The 18,519-nt window shown below is 35.4% G+C and overlaps 2 protein-coding genes across 2 annotated transcripts; one reads left to right on the forward strand and one right to left on the reverse strand.

Annotated features, from left to right (window-relative positions):
- Positions 1-10,338: 10,338 nt before the first annotated feature.
- Positions 10,339-12,638, forward strand: LOC144998268 (chloroplast thylakoid lumen protein). The gene is made up of 4 exons (XM_078958068.1): positions 10,339-10,742; positions 11,446-11,585; positions 12,162-12,234; positions 12,336-12,638. The coding sequence occupies exons 1-4, from the start codon at positions 10,418-10,420 to the stop codon at positions 12,443-12,445; spliced, it is 648 nt and encodes a 215-aa protein (XP_078814194.1). The 5' UTR covers positions 10,339-10,417; the 3' UTR covers positions 12,446-12,638.
- Positions 12,639-12,777: 139 nt separating this feature from the next.
- Positions 12,778-15,804, reverse strand: LOC144998267 (uncharacterized). Its single transcript, XM_078958067.1, has 2 exons — positions 15,402-15,804; positions 12,778-14,415 (listed from the first exon to the last, which is right to left on the reverse strand). The coding sequence occupies exons 1-2, from the start codon at positions 15,471-15,473 to the stop codon at positions 13,201-13,203; spliced, it is 1,287 nt and encodes a 428-aa protein (XP_078814193.1). The 5' UTR covers positions 15,474-15,804; the 3' UTR covers positions 12,778-13,200.
- Positions 15,805-18,519: the final 2,715 nt, after the last annotated feature.

Genomic DNA, 18,519 nt, shown 5'->3' on the forward strand with positions numbered 1-18,519 from the left:
CAATAGCAAGACGAATAAGAAGAATCAATTAGGCAGAAAGATAAGAGTTTCTCCATTCTAAGAAGAAGGGAGAGTGGCTTTTATGCTTTATGATAGGTCTTAATGATTAAGAACCATATCTCAATTGATCCTCTAAGTGAGTCTTGGTACAATTGTATGTCCAAGAAGAGGAATCAAATATTGATGAAATGGTCAAATCAAGAAGACAATCATACTTTGTTCCAATAACAAGTCTTAAAGTTAAGATTGTGACAATGAGTAAAAAGTATTAAAGGTTTATAACATTCATCAAATGTGGAAAGTTGTGATGTCTTGAGTAAGACAAAGACCAACTATGACCAATTTATGAAGTGTTTTGATACAAGCTACACTAACTCTTGAAAATTTGTTTGTCAAGAAATGTTTATTGACAAAAGAATCTTATATGTCAAGGAGTCAGTGGGAGTCTTAATGGTCTCGAAAAGGTTCAAGAACAAATCAAATAAACCTTATCGATCATCACTAGCACACGAGTTGAGGTTTACAACCTATCGTAAAGACATTATTTTGTTTCTGTGCCAATCCAATCGAGTTAATTATGCATGTGAGTCCTATGAGTTCTCATTTGAATGCGTAAAAGGCAAGGACCTTGATCAATGAAAGGTACATTGATAGGAAAAAGGTAAGATGCTTAACTACTTGGAAGACGTGGTGGGCAGCTGTGCTACCATAAGGCAAGAAATCAAGATTAAGAAAGTTCGATCCATATGAGTTTGAATTTGTCGTAAACTTTGGTTTTAACAAATTCGCATGGATAGGAATATATACACCGTTTAAATCTAAGTGTCATAAGATTTCCTCCTTCATGAAAATGATTGTGAGAAAATGCTTTCACTAAGAAAGATTTTAAAAGATAGTGATTGTAAAATTGCATTCTCAAATTCGATCATGGTTACGGCATCCCTTTCCATAATTTGAATTGTGAGGTTTGGCAATTAGTCTTAATTGTTAAGACACACATATGAACTATCTAAGGCAAAAGTGTATAAGAAGCCTTGATAAAAGATTATCAAAGCACTAAGTATTAGAAACATGAACTTAAGAAATTCAATAAGTATTGTTTTTTCTGGAAGTTAAGATGTTTATGAATACATGTCGAACTAGTGGGAGCATAAGTGTTATGTTTTATAATAATCATCATGAAAGTGGGAGCATAAATGTTATGATTGTATGATTATTAAGGCACGTATTGCATAGTTGGCAATATTAATTATAGAAAACAAGATTCGTACTTTGCAAAGTTGTAAGAGTTGAAAGGTTGTTTTTCTATAATTAAGGGAGAGAATATTATGCTTCATTTCAAATCTAAAGGATTAGGTTGTGGAATGTTGATAAATTTAGTCAAAGGTACATAGTGTGTTCTTAAAATTTCGATTGTGATTACGGCATTCCTCTTCGCAATTCGAGTTTTGAGAACATAGCAAATAAAACATTATGCGTCGTGTCCCATACGCTTCGGGTATAGGATCGATTGCGAATGCTTTAATGTTTGACCATTCTAAAATTTTCCAAATGTATAGTGCATTTAGAGGGAAAAGGGACTAGAATTGGTTTTGACTAAAATAATTAAACAACTATCAAAGGACAATCCAAAGTTCGACGAGGATTGGTCGCTTGCGAGTAGTTGGAAGTATAGTATTGGAAATTATGGAAGTGTTTCCATATTGGATGGACGATATCGACATCATTACGAATAGATAAGATTCTATTAAGAATGAGTTGTCATATAGAAAATATGGAAGTGTGTCCATGTTGGGAAGTAAAATCTATGTCTAGATTAGAAACTTTATGCGAAAGGATGTTCAAAGGAATGTACTTTGAGTGAGAGACATCATATCTAAGGAATTGTCTTGTAACAATTTCCGATAGAGGAATTTGTAATATCATTGGCAATAGTCTTTGAGACTTTGGTGCAGTGACATTACAAAAGGATCGTTGCATAAAGTGTTAGAATCTAGTGTATTCTATAAGTAACAAGAATTTGACATTCTTACACTTAAGAAAATGGATTTGGTGTTGTAAAATGAGAATGATTGGAAATGTGTTCAATTTGTCTATTTCGCAAAAGTAAGAACCATAGGTAAACATTGTGTGCATGCTAGGAGCATGGGACAAGTGTTGGAATTCAAATGCGAAGTTGATTACCCGAAACGACAAATAATGAGTAATCGATATGGTGATAAATAAAACGTGTTTGTTTATACTCAAAGGTTTGAGGCCATATGGGATTAGTATTATTCTTGTGTTTCACCTTGCATGTTTTGACTTCCAGAATAATTGAGTTTATTAAGAATAATCGAATTATTCAAACGGGCCACAGTCGTTCATATGTTGGAAGTAGATATGAATGAAGACTGTCGTGAATTGGTGTGTGGATTGTCTAAAAGAGTATTAGACATAAGCAAATGTTTGCTGCAACGTTCATGAGTGCTTATGAATATGATTTGAGCATTGGATTAAACCCACGCTCACTTGGATCACTCCATGAATTGTATTACGAGTGATTAGTGAGACGATAACATCCTATATTCTTGAAACCGAGATGTGTGAGTTGTATCTTGCGAATCGGTTGCACATTGATAATATGTAAACGCACTAGTAACTTGGTGTTATAAAACATATTGTTGTGTGTGATTTGGTTAGTGAGTGCAAGCGAACATTGTATCAAAGTTTATCCGTTCATTTTATCCAAAGTAGGATAAAAGCGATATCTTTGGGCCCCTCGATGGTTTAGTGATGACATACGTAAATGCTCGGCCGGGCTAGGACTAATTTGATTTGTTCAGTTAGTCTGTCGTCATAAATCGGAAATCGAGATATAGTACAAAGACAATGATTTGAAATCATATCTCATACGATATCTAGAATGGAGGAATATATGATCCCTTATCTAAGGACACGCGTATCTGATATGATCAGAGTTGACAGCGACTTTGGAAAGCTACGATTGCAGATCAGGATCTGAAGTCATACGCAGAATAGTTGTTAGACTTATCCAAGTGGGAGACTGTTGGATTAGTGTCTAAGTCCATAACTATTTTGGTATGTACTTGACCCGATGGTGCATGGTCCTTTTGGGTTGCCTTCACCAAAGCAACTTGATTGGAGAAATGAATAAAGAGAGAAAGGATAATATGATTTATTAATATGTTATAGGAATAATTATTAAAGGAGAAATCATATTTGTTTAATTAATATTGGTCAATAATTAATTAAGAATTAGTTTTGTGATCAAATGTAATTAATTAAACTAGAGGGGCTGAATTGTAATTATGTGATAGTTACAAAATAAGGTAAGGATTATCTTATATATATGGTGAACGAATTTGAGGTGTAAATCCCTTAGAATTCGAGTATGATAAGGATTCAAGGATTATCTTATTGGTTGCTTAATGGATAATCAACTAGATAAGGATAATGACTGAAACCCTATCTCTACACCTATATAAACACCCCTAGGGCCATGAATTCGTGTATCCCTTCCCAAGAGGTCCTAGATACGAATTCTAACCTCTCACCTCTCTCCTTATACCTTCTCCACTTGCTTATGGTGTTTGTGAGCCATTAGAGGAGTGACACTTGTGACTCTAAGCCTTCCAAAGTCAATACAAGGAGATTTGGGATTGTTATTGCTACATAACAATCAAGGTAACACTATAAACTTATTCTCATGTTAATATGATTACTTGTATGCTAGAATTAGGTTTTATAGTCTTGGATTCAAAGCATGTACAATAGAGAAACCTAGATCCAAGCATTAGGGTTTGTATGAGCACATAGGATGTCTTATGACCAAAAACCCAACAATTCATAGGGTCATGGGAAAGACTGATGTAGTTCTCCAGATGAAAGAACTTATCCAGCATACCAGGCAGAGGTTTCATATAACTTAGAGTCGGCAAAGAGTTATGTTGTAACAACCGAAAAATCCAACAAATTTAAATTTTTCAAAAACAACCCGATTTCATTAAATTATTATAAAAAGGTTTTCAATGCAAATCATTTAGTGTATTCCCAGAATCACATTAGTACAAAATCATGAGGAGCGGTACGATCACGCCTTCTCCTTGCCACAGTCTCCTGAAGAACCTGAAAAACATTAAACCACAACTGTAAGCCCGAAAGCTTAGTGAGATACCCCCAAAATACCAACCACGTATACCATACACATATCACTCTATCTCATAACGAATCACAGAACAGCCATGCATATCGGGTCTACTGTGGGACTAGTCCGCCTTGCAGGGCCTTCAGCCCACCTGGTCCACCCTCCGGGTCCAATCATGTCCCTCGAGTCTGCAGTATGATTGGTCCGCCCGCACTGGGCCTTCAACTCACCTGGTCCACTCTCTGAGTCTACAGTATGACTGGTCTGCCCGCATCGGGCCTTCATTCGGCCTGGTCCACTCTCCGAGCCTCGGCACGTCTGGTCCGCCCTCGTGGGGCCTACAGCCTATCCGGACCGCTCGTCGGGCCTTCGGAATAACCGGTCCGCCTTGGGTATCTTGGCCTACAGCACAAAGCAGGACCCGCCTCAACCCAATTCTAGTCCAAACAACTATGTGCACATAAACATACAATCACATAACAATTCATATTCAGGCAAACCGATCTAGCAGATCACATAACCCAACATACTCTAACAGGATACCGACCTAACCGGCCACTAGCATAGCATCATCCTATCTACCAGGATATTGACCTTAACCAGGTCTCTAACTAGTACCATCCTAACTACCAGGATGAAAACATATCAAAACAATAGCATAACAAATAGATACCCGGATCTCAATCCGATAAAAGGGCCGGCCTTGGTGCCTTAGACCCTGTTGATATAGTGAGGATAACTCACCTCGAAACTGCCGGCTGAAAGGATAAGATCCCGCTGCTCCGAACTCCGACACGAACTCCTCCACTGAACACCAAAACACTCAACTCAAGATATACCTTTATTTACCAAAATACCCCTGGAAGACAACTGGTCAACCCTTGGACAAGGTCAAAGTCAACCCCTGACTGACTCTACTCGCCGAATAAACCCGATGACTCGCCAAGTCCCCAAGCTCAGAACTTCCCTCAATCCGTGACCTGACTCGCCGAGTCCAACCACTTTGAGTCCACTCGCACCCAACTCACCGAGTCATCCCTTGACTCACCGATTCTCGACTCAACCAGAAAATATTGGGACTCTTCGACAAGACTCGCCGAGTCCAAGAACAGACTCACCGAGTCTAAGGCTATCTTCAACCTACTCGCCGAGTTGTTCATCCAACTTGTCGAGTTCCAGCTCATCTTCAAGAAACTCGTCGAGTCCACCCTTGTGACTCGCCGAGTACCACCGGTCTGAATCCATACAGAAGCATTCCAGGCCATGCAATTGATCCAAAACATAGATCTAGCCTCCTACAACCCATCCATCACATAAAGTGGCAAAATTTACGTGAGTCCATGAAGATCTAGGCATAATACACATTAGGGCTAAGGTATGGGACAAGATAGCTTCACTACATACTCAATCACAGGGACTTTCAAGCATTCCAACCCTTCTCTATTCCAGATCTGAGGTAGCAACCTCAGATCTAACCTCTAGACTCCAAAACACCAATAGATGTGATCTCAACACCCCCAAAAATGAAGAATCTAGACAATAGCAACTCAAGAACGAGATATTACCTTCAAAGAATGCCCCAACAGTAATGAAACTCGAATCCAAGCAAAACCCTTTGATCCAAGCCTTTTCTCCTTCAAGATTTCTTCAACTAGCACTTCTCCAACCTCCAATTTGCCCAACAATGGTGTTCCTCCACGAAATTAGGGTTTCTGGGGCTCAAGGGGAATCAAAGAGGCTGAGGAGGAAACATAATGTTCTTTATATAGAGCTCAACCCCGAGAATTAGGGTTTTCTCCACTCAGCACCTACTCGCCGAATAGGCCACTTGACACGTGACCAAAGTCGCGACCTTACTCGCCGAGTCCATCCATGGACTCGCCGAGTTGCCCTCCAAAACTTACACTTTTAGCCCTTCAACTCTACTCTTGCTATTCCGGGATGTTACAGCTGACATGCATCAATATGAGTTGGAGTTCTAGTTCGGTGATATGGTTTTACTTAAGGTATCACCCTGGAAGGGTGTAATACACTTGAGGAAGAGGGGAAAGTTGATGCCCTGGTATATTGGGCCGTTTCGAGTGATTTCTAGGGTTGGAAGAGTAGCCTATTGACTGGATCTGCCTGAGGAGTTCAGTCTGATTCATAACACCTTTTATGTCTCTTAGGTATGAAAGTGTGTAGCTAATGATTCAGTAGTGGTTCCTTTAGATGATATTAAAGTTGATGATCACATGAACTATGTTGAGAGACTAGTGACAATTTTGGATAGGAAGATGAAGGCCTTGTGCAACAAGGTGGTATCTTTGGTCAAGGTCTAGTGGCAGCATCATAAGGGTTCCGATTGGACTTGGGAACCCGAGGAAGAGATGCGAGAGCACTACCTTGAGTTATTTGAAGCACCAGAGATCGAGGACGAAGTCTGATTCAAGTGGGGGAGAACTGTAACACCCCTGATCTAGGTATTTCCCATTTATACCCTTAGTATGAAAATTATTTGGAAATTAGTCCCTTAGCTCCTTAAGTCAAAACGAGTGTGTATGCCTAGTATACTGGGTGTACTTCAGCTTACGTCAGCAGTAAGTAGATGAGGGTCAGACCCTACTTTTTTAGGATTTGAGCCCTATTTAAACATCATTGTCTATTCAAGAGTCAAGACCTCTTCCCTCATCAGCCTCCATCTTCCAAATTACCTCTGGTTAACCTTAATTCATTGTATGAGCATTTTGAGCTTGAAAGTGTGCTTTTGGTGATCTTGAAGGAGGAAGAAAGAAGTGGAATCAACTAGGAAGCTCAAGGGATCTTGGATCAAGAAGTATCTTGCTCTCAAACATCATTTGAAGGTAAAATGTTTGGATCTTGATGCATGTTTGCTGTGTATTTTTCAAGTTCTAAGGTTTTTATGCTTTTAGTCCCATAATCTTGGTGTTCACGAGTATGGCTTACTCCAACCCATAAGGGTTGTTCTTCTAGATGTGTTTAGGTGCTTAGAACCATAAAAATGTGATCTTGGCCCGTTTCCTTTCTTCATGCATGAGATATGAGGCTTTGGGTTTGTGTATTAAGTTAGGGTTTAGTTGTTGAACCCTTTATAGCCTTCGAAAGTCATAAAGTTGGAAAATTTATGACTTTGAACCATATAGTTTAAGTTTTATGTTTCAGGTACTTCAGATGATCGGAAAAAAGTAGAGGCATCATCGTACACATTCTTCGGTGACATGTTTGGAGATGTTATGATACATTGATTTTGGAACATTTGTATTTGATCTTAGGTTCTGATGACTTTGGGTGATTCAAAAACAATGATTTATCTTTAATAAATAATGAAAATTTTTATTGTGATTTCGAGATGTTACATTGAAGAATTTGTTGAGGATTAGTTTTGACATCATCAGATAAGGGAGATTGTAACGCCAACACCAATGAAAACCCCTGTTTATCAGCGTTAGCATGGACTTCGTAATATAAATAATCTTTGTATATTAGGCGGTTATACATTGTATTTATAGAATATATATCTTATCTGTAATCTTAATGATTAGGATCAGACCTTTACATAGATAGGTATACATCCCCGAAATAGAGAGATATTAGTTATTGTAATCTTACATAACCAACCTTAGGATGAAACCTCAAGGTAATGCTTTGTTCCGTCTTTGTAACCTTACTCTCTTTATGAGAACTCTTCTTTCTGTAGGGTTCAAAGTACTACATGGATTATGGCAATGGGCCCCCTTGATGAACTGTAGGTTATTAGGCCCAAGACTTGTTTTATTCCCTATATATTGTCATGTATTATTCATAATTAGGGTTAAAAGTGAGGCAAAATGTAGCTGAAAAACATAATGAGGTTTCTTAAGTAGAGTAGATTTACATTAATCTGTTCTTATTATGTAATTTATTCCTCATGTTCATGAATAAATCGTCTGATCATTCGACATATCTTCATTATTATGTTTGTTCTTATTTTCCACATTATCTTCATCAAATCATTCTTAAGGTTTTGAACCAACACTTTCTTATTGAAATCATCTTTGTGATTATATGTGTTCTTCATTTTTTTTGTTTAGTCTTTGCTTTGTTTATTAGTTCTTTGTTATTCATATTGTGTTTCCGATCAATTCAAATCTTCACCTTCGACCCATAAATACAGTGAGAAGACTCACCTCAATCTGATGTCAAACAAACACATCACATACCCGAGCTACCTAAACGGAAACTCCCCACACTAAATAACACATCATAAACCCTAGTTAGAATTAGGTAACAGCTCCAAACACTAGTCTTGGTTCTGATTGACCTGCTTGGGTAAAATACCATTTTAACCTTACACGGCTAGGACCCACCCTATGGCGCGTAACATCCAAAAAGACCAAACTTGGACTTCTGGGGTTACGCCATATGTACCCATCCTCTATGCACCACATAGAGTCTTCTGAAGGAAAACGAGGCCAAACTAAGGTACGTGTTATGTAGCTAAGGTTACATCCTATGTCATTTAATTGTTTGCCAAGTTTCTAGTTTGAAATTATATAAACATGCGAAGGTTTTCTTATAGATCGTGCATAGGAAATTAAAAAAATAAAGGTTTTCTTATAGATCGTGAAATAATTAGATCTATGTGTCATCACTTTCTTACATCCATAAAACCCTAAAATACAATAACATAATTTAGCACAAAAGACTAAATCAACATCTAATTGTGTTCAGTGGGGAAGACCTGATATGGGTCATCAACTCAATATATATTTGGTACTAAATAGGGTAACCATATGGTACATGGAAGTCGTCTAATATATTCAACATTCACAAGGCTAATAGATGTGGTGCTGCAAAATGAACTCCATTCATTATATGTATATGAAAACGTAATTATAAATAAACATCTATATTATTATTATACAATAAATTACCCTTAACTACACGCTATAAACAAATCTATTAACATACTATATCTAATTATATAGGCAACCAATGAATAAATTCTTCCAGAAACTATTTGACGATATTCATGCTAATTCTTATCCTTCTTTGAAATAAACAACTTTTGAGGTTTTACCTGAGAATCCATTTCCTCTCCCAACATTTGCCTATTCGATTCATACATGTCTCATGCAACAATCACACAAATGTCTGCTAAAACCAACACATACATAATCAAAATGCATACAAAAACAACTAACACCTTTAATAACCTCTAAGTCTATAACATAAAAGAAAAACATACATTAACTATTTGACATCAACTTTATATATTTCCTTGGTGGGGTATGAAAACTTTATCCATGATCATTCTTCACACCTAAGTCACAATCTTTTACACCAAAGATTTGAAAATTCAACAACAAATGTAACATAAATGGCAACCATATTCATGAGAAAACTATAAGACACCTTACCCAATAAGATTGGTTACAATGAAAGATGGAAGATCAAAGGCTGCCGTTAAACGACCAAATACAACTTGTAACCGTAATCTATCGAAGAGCCTCTTACAATCGAACGACACGTTGGGAAATGAAGATTTCTCAGAGGTTGTTATTCCCAAATAGAGCTTCATTAGGCTCATCATGTGGCCTTAAAATGCGCTCTTTGCGATAAATCAACAAAAATCTTCTTAAGTTATATAGTTATAGATGATAGATTTGTGGTAGCAACTATGGATGGGTGGTGGTGGTGGTAGATGGTGGTTGCAGGGGAAGAAAATCATTACCCTAAAATGATACTTGTTCTACCAAGTTTTTGCTTGATTATATTGATATTTTGTATGTTGCACGTTTAAAAAAAATCACTAGAGGAAAAAGTGGGAGGGGACGATTGACATGAATGAAATACGGAAGATAAATATATATGGTTGGTCCATGTAAAAATCATATCCAATATTAACCATAATAAAGAAATAAGAATAAATTTATCTTAAGTCTTAAAGATGATCCTTAAACAATGTTGATAAGAGGGATAATATGAACGAGATGATCCTTAAACAATGTTGATAAGAGGGATAATATGAACGAATAGAGTTATAATGAAATAAATGGACTTATTCAAAAAGTGCAAAACCACAAGGACGAAGTTTGTAATTTACTCATTTTACTATTATTATTATGTAGAATAATAAAGTGTAGGAGGATATCAAGAAATCCAATATCTTATCCTTTTGCTAGTTCTCTGGCTCTCTCTCAAGTCTCAACCAGTCAACCTCTCCTAAAACCACCAACACAAAACATAAAAACAAAAAACAAAATAATAAGGAAGAAAAAAAAAGTGAAAATGGCAGCCATTTTTCTCTCGAATCCAAGCACCTTCCTCCCATCATCGTCATCATCTTCTTCAGCCTCACACAAACAAGCAACGAGGGGAACCAGTGTGTGCAAACCAGTGAGTAAATTACCAAATTGTCCTCCTCAAATCTCTAAGAGAAGCCTATCCATAAGCCTCACTTCACTTTTCCTCTTGTCCTTAACTGGAAATCCCAATGGTGCCAATGCAGCCATTTTAGAGCCTGATGATGATTTGGAGCTCATGGAAAGAATCAAGAAAGACAGAAAGAAGCGGATTGAAAAACAAACCGTACTTAATTCAACCAAAGACAGAGGTTAGTTTCGTCATTTACCCTTTTACTAATTTTGTTCTTCTTTAAATGAGAAAATTTCATAACTTGATTAAGCAAAGTAGTAAGTATTCTCACCAAAAATATAATCAAATGCCTTAAATGTGCTTGGATTATATCTAAAGAAAAATTAAATATCCTCCTATTTTTTCTTATTACAAAAGTGTCCTAAAATATTATTGGAAAAATAAAATTAGACTAGTGTTATGATTTTGCTATGATTTTAAATCAGTAAGAAAGAAAAATAGGAGTATATTTGATTTCTCATATCGAAATATGACACCATATGAATCATTACAAGTTACTTATTTATCTAACAAAGTCATATTATATGAAACTTTTACTGTTTTATGCAACAAAACGAATTCTTATCATATTTCAGTTTGTTACCATTTTATCAATCATTTGTAAAATTAAAGTAAATTAATTCATAAGTTGGAGACAATATGGAACCGGTGCATATATATAGGATAATGATAGTTTTATGTGTTTTGTTTCACAATAACAAGATAAGTCAATCACACGTTCCTGATATCATCTGAATTTTAGAATATATTCGCAATAATATAACACAAGGATTTTATAAATTGATTGAAAAAAACGTAACTTTGTTGCATAATGTAACCCATCGATAATGTTACAACCAAGGGTAAAAGAGTAATTTTGTATAACATTGGGATTTATGCAGAATATTTACAAGATGTTATTTACAAGCTTAGCAAAGTAGGCCAAGCCATCGAGAACAACGATCTCCCGTCTGCTGGTTCAGTCCTTGGTCAAACCCCTGATGCAGACTGGCTCAAGATGGCCAATGAAGCCCTCTCAAAGGTCCTTACTTTTTCTCCTTCTAATCTCTCTGCTTTATAGGGTTGTACATAGTGCTTTCCTAGATGTACTAGCTCTATCCAAAAGGACAAGTATATAAACCATAGAATATACATCATATTACCATAAAATACACATACTATGTTTTGACTTTCATGTAAGGTACATACAAAACAAGTTGTACATTGTTTAAACATTCACGTGAGGTATAGACAAAACAGTTTGTACCGCCTAAACACGGGACAATATGTTTTGTTTTGTCAGTGTCAAAACACTGACAAAACAAAACGGGTTATACTGTGTTTTGACTTTCATGTTGGGAATACCGACAAAACAAAACAGATTGTACTGTGTTTTGAGTTTTGAACTTCACGTCTATTAAAGAGGGACGGGGAGACTGATGTCTATAGGATAAAAATTATAATTCTTTTGTAGTAACTGAAAATATGGAATAATGTGGGACAAAGAATCGATTTTGATTTTATGTTTGCGTAAAAGACGTAAATACCCTTATTGTCCTCTTAATAACAAATATCCTTCAAAGCTTTAATGTTGTGGTTGATGTTTGGTTTTGTACAGTTGAGTTCGAGCCCTGAGGAGATGTCTGAGGTGGATGCATTCAACTCGTCGTTGACATCTTTGTATACATCAGGTACTATTGAGAATTTTACTTGTAGAGTACAACTACCAATGCATAAAAGTTGCTATCCCCTTTGAGATTATATGCATTGAATACTTGTTTATTTGTTGTAGTAACAAAGAATGACATAGAAGCATCGAAATCAGCTTTTGTGGACTCCGCAAGTGCATTTGAGAAGTGGACAACATTGACTGGTTTGGTTGGACAGCTAAAAGGCCTTTGAGCAAATTTAGGCTCCTTCCATTTTTTTTTTTTTTTTTTTTTTTTTCTAATTTTGGGTTCATATGATATGAGAAGCAATTTGCTTTGCATGAATTAAATTCTTCCTTTCATTTTCATAAATTCCCAACTCAATCTTTGATTGTATTAAGATCAACTTAAACACCTATATTTGTATATCTTTTACCTTTTTCATAGCTTTCATGAATCCATAATTTACATCTTATCTTATATGAATCATGATGCTCTTGTTCATACAAACTCAAACTATGTCACGCGTATTGTATTCATTACAAAAAAGAAAAGTAAAACGCAAAAAAGGCAAAATTGCAACGATTATCAAACACAAATGGTGATAATTTGAGCAAGAAAACAAGGGAAATGCAAAAGTTAAAAGCTCATAAAAGAGTTTGCCTATTACATAACGATGATACAGGCATTAACATGGCCTCTGTAACCTAGAATAATAGCCTATAGACACACAACAAACCATACTAGAAGCTAGATATAGTCGGATGACTACTTTGTTGACGGATTTACCCTCAACAAATGTCACTTCACTTGTGTCCCTTTGATGTTGCTAAAGTTAAAAAGTTTTTCATGACTCCTAATTAAATCCTATCACAGAATACAGATTACAGAAATGTCTCTGTCAGCAATAAGATTTTCGCCAAAAGAAAGATGATAGACAAACAACACTAACTGAGAGAACAGGCGGCACCACCACCACTGCCGCCACGCCGCCACCACCATCACCGGTCACTCTATCTTTATCTCCTCCCATGAAGGCTTCTCCTCCGCCACCGGACAGCCATTCTCCGCCGCAGCACCACCACCGCCTGCTTCCACTTTAGTCACCGGAACAGCATCCTTGACAACAACCGGTTCTGGTTCTTCATTGATGGGATTGGTTGTGTTCTCCGGCGGGGGCGTTTTGGGGTTTTCAAGTGCTTCTTCATTGACCACTTTTGCAGGCTCATCCACCAGAGGCAGTTCAGGGTTTTCAGGCTTGTTGACATCTTCTGGTTTAGTTACTTCCTCCGAGGGCAATTTGGGTATTTCAGACACTTCTTCAACAACCTCTTTTACGGGCTCAGTTTCCCCGTTCTTGGTTTCAGCAGCTTTCAACTCATCCGGTTTGATTACTTCCTCAGAGGGCAATTTCGGTATTTCACAAACTTCCTCATTGACCTCTTTGACCGACTCATCCGGTTTGATTACTTCCTCCGAGGGCAATTTTGGTATTTCAGAAGCTTCCTCATTGACCTCTTTGACCGACTCATCGGGTTTGATTACTTCCTCCGAGGGCAATTTTGGTATTTCACCAACTTCCTCATTGATCTCTTTGACCGACTCACCCTCCAAATTCTTGGTTTCTGCAGCTTTCGACTCCTCATCTTCTTCTGGCTTAGTTACTTCCTCCAAGGGCAGTTTTGGTATTTCACACATTTCTTCATCCACCGCTTTTACAGTCTCGAATGCCACTTCCTCCGACAGGGGCATTTCTGGTATTTCACACTTCCCATCGCCCTCTTCTTTTGGTTTCTCATCCTCTTCTCCCTCCGCCTTTTCCAAATCCTTCATATCAACATCGTTTACAGTCTCAGCCACTTCATCTGCCAGGGGCATTTCTGGAATTTCACTTTTCTCATCATCTTTCTCAACCTTTTCAGAATCCTTCATTTCAACATCTTCTACTTCTTCTTTCTTGCCTTTCTTGGAAGAGGTTGACTTTCTAGGGCGTTTGTTGACCGGTTCAGGATCTGGTGGTGGAGTTGACTTTTCTTTCTCACTGATTCTTGAAGACCTTCTTGGAGTCTCACCACTTCTCCAATCAAACTCAGAAATCTTGGGCCCACCAGGGTGTGATTTCAGGTACTGTTTCAGTTGCTTTGTGTTCTTGATCTCTTCCCCTGTTGGTGAAGTGAACACAACTGCATTCTTGTTTGGTGTCCCTCCTTTTGTTAGTGAAAACTACACGTTAAACCATGTGTAAGATGTCTAAAATGCCCTTCTCACAATTCAAAAATGATAAGAGAATGAAATCTTGAATGTGAACAAGATAATATTTGATTTTGATCCATAGAATTAGTAGAAAATCGGATGGAGGGATAGTAATAGTAAAAGATAGTTAGATGGATCTTTTGAGATTCAAGATCTTACCTATAATTCAACAAACGTAAAATCCCCAAATTTTAAATATACAAGAAAATCATACGTTAACAAAATTGAAGTGTAGAGTTAAGCCGATTCAAAAAATTAATGAATTACATAATTAAAGATGAAAGGGAAAAAAAAAAACCCTAATTTTGAATATGATCAAGCAAATCAATGATTAGAAAAGTTGAAGTGTACATTGGTAACCTAATTCGCAAAGTTAAGGAAACTAAGGAATTCAGGTAGTTAAGAGTTTGAAATTCCCCTAATTTAAACCCTAATTTCAAAATGTTCTCCACGCAAATCAAAGGTTCGCAAACTGAATTGTAGTGGAAACACGATTCAAAATATGTTTAAAATAACCAAGGAATATACATAACTCGAATTGGAAAACCCCTAATTTTAAATTTAAGGAATCGACCCGTATTTTCCTCAAAGAAGTCAAAGGCTGACAAAATTTTCGCATATCTAGAACTCAAATCACAAAATTAAAGAACAGTGTAAACAAAGAAGCAAACCAAATCACATAAAACAAAGCAGCGTATACAACTGATGCAAGATAGCATGAAGACGAAACTTGAAAAACATTATTTTTTTTTTCAAATGAAAGGATACCCACCAAAACCCTAGTTTCGAAAAATCAAACCAAATTTCACCCAAAACGGTTAATTTTCATACAGAGAACTAAACCGGAAACCTAATTGAAAGAATTAATAAAGAATGTAAGCAGAAAAGCAACAAAAGTTAACATGAACCATATTCAATTCAAATTGAAATGTAAAGAGAAGGAAAAGAGAAAGAACCGTTTTTTTCCAGCCCGAAGGTGCGGGGAGTTCCAAGGAAACAACGTCATCGTTTGGACCCGTGCTCGCCATTTTTAAGAACAAAAAAAACCCCTAAAAAGTTACAAAGACACAAAAAAACCAACCAACTCTATAACTGTTTGTAATCAAGAAAGATAAATGTACTAATCTCTTCACAAATCATAAACTGTAGCAAAAGGAGCCATAAAAGTATAGCGTTCTCTCTCTAAAACTTCGAAAATGATTGATAAACACTCTACCTTCGTGATTCTCTCTTTTTCTCTCTATCTCTCCCCTCTCTCTCTCTCTCTCTCTCTCTCTCTCTCTCTCTCTCTCTCTCTTCGACTTGGATTTTGTTTCACGAAATTGTAGTTCTTCAAACTGAAATCTCTCTCTTCTGAGAACGGTAAGAAGCATAAATATGTGGGAAAATATGTACTTTTGCCCCTCATCTATAATAAAGTGTATTTTATCGCCCCTGTAGCATAATGATAATTCTTTCGGTCCAATATAATGTTTGTATTTGGGATAATGTCTTAAATAGGTAATATATATATATATATATATATATATATATATATATATATATATATATATATATATATATATATATATATATATATATATATATATATATATATATATATAATTTTTTTTTTTTTTTTTTTTTTTTTTTTTAGTTTTTTGTCAATATTTTTCCCTTCAACATATTTAACTGTACATAATAAATCCGTATGATCGACTATGCCAATATGGTAATATATTTCTTACTTTTTACACATTTGATCATTAATATGTTTTTGTTACAAAATAAGTCTTTGTTATTTTTGTATATAATCGGGTTTCGCTTATGGCCACAACGATCTCAACTGCTTGGTTGCTTAGGTCTTGTGTTTCACTTAGGTCTTCTATTCTGAACGGTATAACTTCTTCATACGATCTTGTATTTTAACGATCTTTATATCAATGTGTTCGTATTTTAGTCTATTGCAACTTTCATTTAGATCACTCCCATTAAAAATTAATATATTTTTACTTACGATCTTTATATACATGCGTTTTTTATGAATATGTATGAACGTTTTTTTTTATAAAATCGTAAGTAAAAATATATTATTTTTTTAACAGGAGTAATCTAAGCTGCTTGGTTGCTTAGGTATTGTGATTTGACTTAGTTTTTGTGTTCTAAAGGTCGTAACTTTTGATCTTAAATTTTAGCGATTTTTATATTCACACGTCCATATTTAAGTCTAATACAATTTTCGTTTATATTACTCCCGTTAAAATGAAATATGTTTTTACTTATGATATTTATATACATGTGATCTTTATGGTTGTATGTATGAACGACTTTTTATAAAAACGTAAGTAAAAATATATTACTTTTTAATGAGAGTAATCTAAACGGAAATTATAATAGACTTGATTACGAGTGTGTGGATATAATAATTGTTAAACTTTGAGATTATATGAAGAAATTACGTATTTCATAACACAAGACATAATCACTAAACAATTGACGTCGTAATGGTCATAAGCATGAACAACCTCGGACACCTTATTAATGACTGCCCTATATAGGATATCTTGAGAAAAACTTAAAGAAACTGGACATAAGTGCTGAATGCGTACAAAAATAACAATGAATTATTTTTGCAACAAAAAAATATTAAGGACTAAATATGCAAATATATATATATATATATATATATATATATATATATATATATATATATATATATATATATATATATATAAAGAACTAAATGTATATAAAGTGAGAAATATATTACACTATTAAATCATTTTTCTGTTTACCTGGAGTGACCACCGGCCATAAGGACTGAATATATATAATTAAACAAGTTAAAGGGGCAAATGTAGACAAAAAATTCAGTTACCAAATGTATAAAAATCGAAAAGTATATTACCTTAAAATCATTATCTCAAAATATAAATATTAAACCAAATAAAAAAAAAAGCAATTAATAACTACAAAGGAATAAAACTAACAAATAAATTAAAAAACCAAAAGCTATAGAAAAAACCATCAAATCAAGTCAAATAAAATAGATATTTCTAATAATAAATCATACATCAACCATGTAAATAAAAAATATAACTAAAAGAATTTACAATGAGTGGTAAATACATCTAACAGATGACATGATGATCCCAGTCCACTGTTTGTCTCAAAACGCCCCAACCACGATATTGCTAGCATCACACATGATCTCGAATGGAATGTCCCAATTCAGTGGTTAAATGATGGGAGGGGGGATGTCAACAAGTCCTTCAAACTATAAAATGCACTTTTAGATGCATCACTAAACTCAAATTCAACCTCTTTTTGTAGAAGTTGGCACATCGACACAATGATTTTGGAAAAGTCTTTGATGAACCGTCGATAGAAACTTGCATTGCCAAGAAAAGAAGGTACTTCTCGAACATTTTTCGGGTATGGTAAATTCTTAATCACATCAATCTTGTACTTGTCCGCTTCTAAGCTTTTTTGAGACACCACATGTACAAGTATCATGCCTTTATCAACCATAAAATGACATTTTTCATAATTTAGGGGTAAGTTTGTGTCAATAAACCTTTGTAAGATTTTAGTGAGATTTTGAAAACATTCATCAAAATAATTTCCATAAACAATATAATCATCCCTGAAAAACTATATGATATTTTCAACATATTTTGAAAATATGCTCACCGTATATCTTTAAAAAGTTGTGGGTGCATTGCACAAACCAAAGGGCATGCATCTATATGCAAAGGTGCCAAAGGGACATGTAAATATGGTTTTCTCTTGGTCTTCCTTGGCAACAAAATTTTTATAAAAACCAGAAAAACCACAAAGGCAACAATAGTGAGATTTCCCGACGAATCATTCAAGCATTTGATGGATGAATGGCAAAGGGAAACAGTTGGTCATCAAAATGTTTGCTCAAGATGGTGGTTAACATATCCTGGCTTGACAACTCAAAATAATCATTTGTACATGAATTAACATCTATGAAGTTTAAGGAATTATGAAGTTTAAGGAATGAATATAACTAGGATAATGCATGGCTTCAAAGATATTTAAATTGATCACCTCACCATCGAACTCCAT

The sequence above is a fragment of the Lactuca saligna genome, chromosome 5 (genome assembly GCF_052625555.1).
Source record: "Lactuca saligna cultivar CGN05327 chromosome 5, ASM5262555v1, whole genome shotgun sequence".
In the NCBI taxonomy this organism is placed as follows: domain Eukaryota; kingdom Viridiplantae; phylum Streptophyta; class Magnoliopsida; order Asterales; family Asteraceae; genus Lactuca; species Lactuca saligna.

What these genes read in the sequence shown, in the direction of transcription:
- LOC144998268 (XM_078958068.1), top strand. Translation starts at nt 10,418, where the DNA reads ATGGCAGCCATTTTTCTCTCGAATCCAAGCACCTTCCTCCCATCATCG. An exon ending in TAATTCAACCAAAGACAGAG is followed by an intron (nt 10,743 to 11,445) that starts GTTAGTTTCGTC and finishes GGATTTATGCAG; the next exon opens with AATATTTACAAGATGTTATT. An exon ending in CCAATGAAGCCCTCTCAAAG is followed by an intron (nt 11,586 to 12,161) that starts GTCCTTACTTTT and finishes GGTTTTGTACAG; the next exon opens with TTGAGTTCGAGCCCTGAGGA.
- LOC144998267 (XM_078958067.1), bottom strand. Translation starts at nt 15,473, where the DNA reads ATGGCGAGCACGGGTCCAAACGATGACGTTGTTTCCTTGGAACTCCCC. An exon ending in CTTCGGGCTGGAAAAAAACG is followed by an intron (nt 14,416 to 15,401) that starts GTTCTTTCTCTT and finishes TTTAACGTGTAG; the next exon opens with TTTTCACTAACAAAAGGAGG.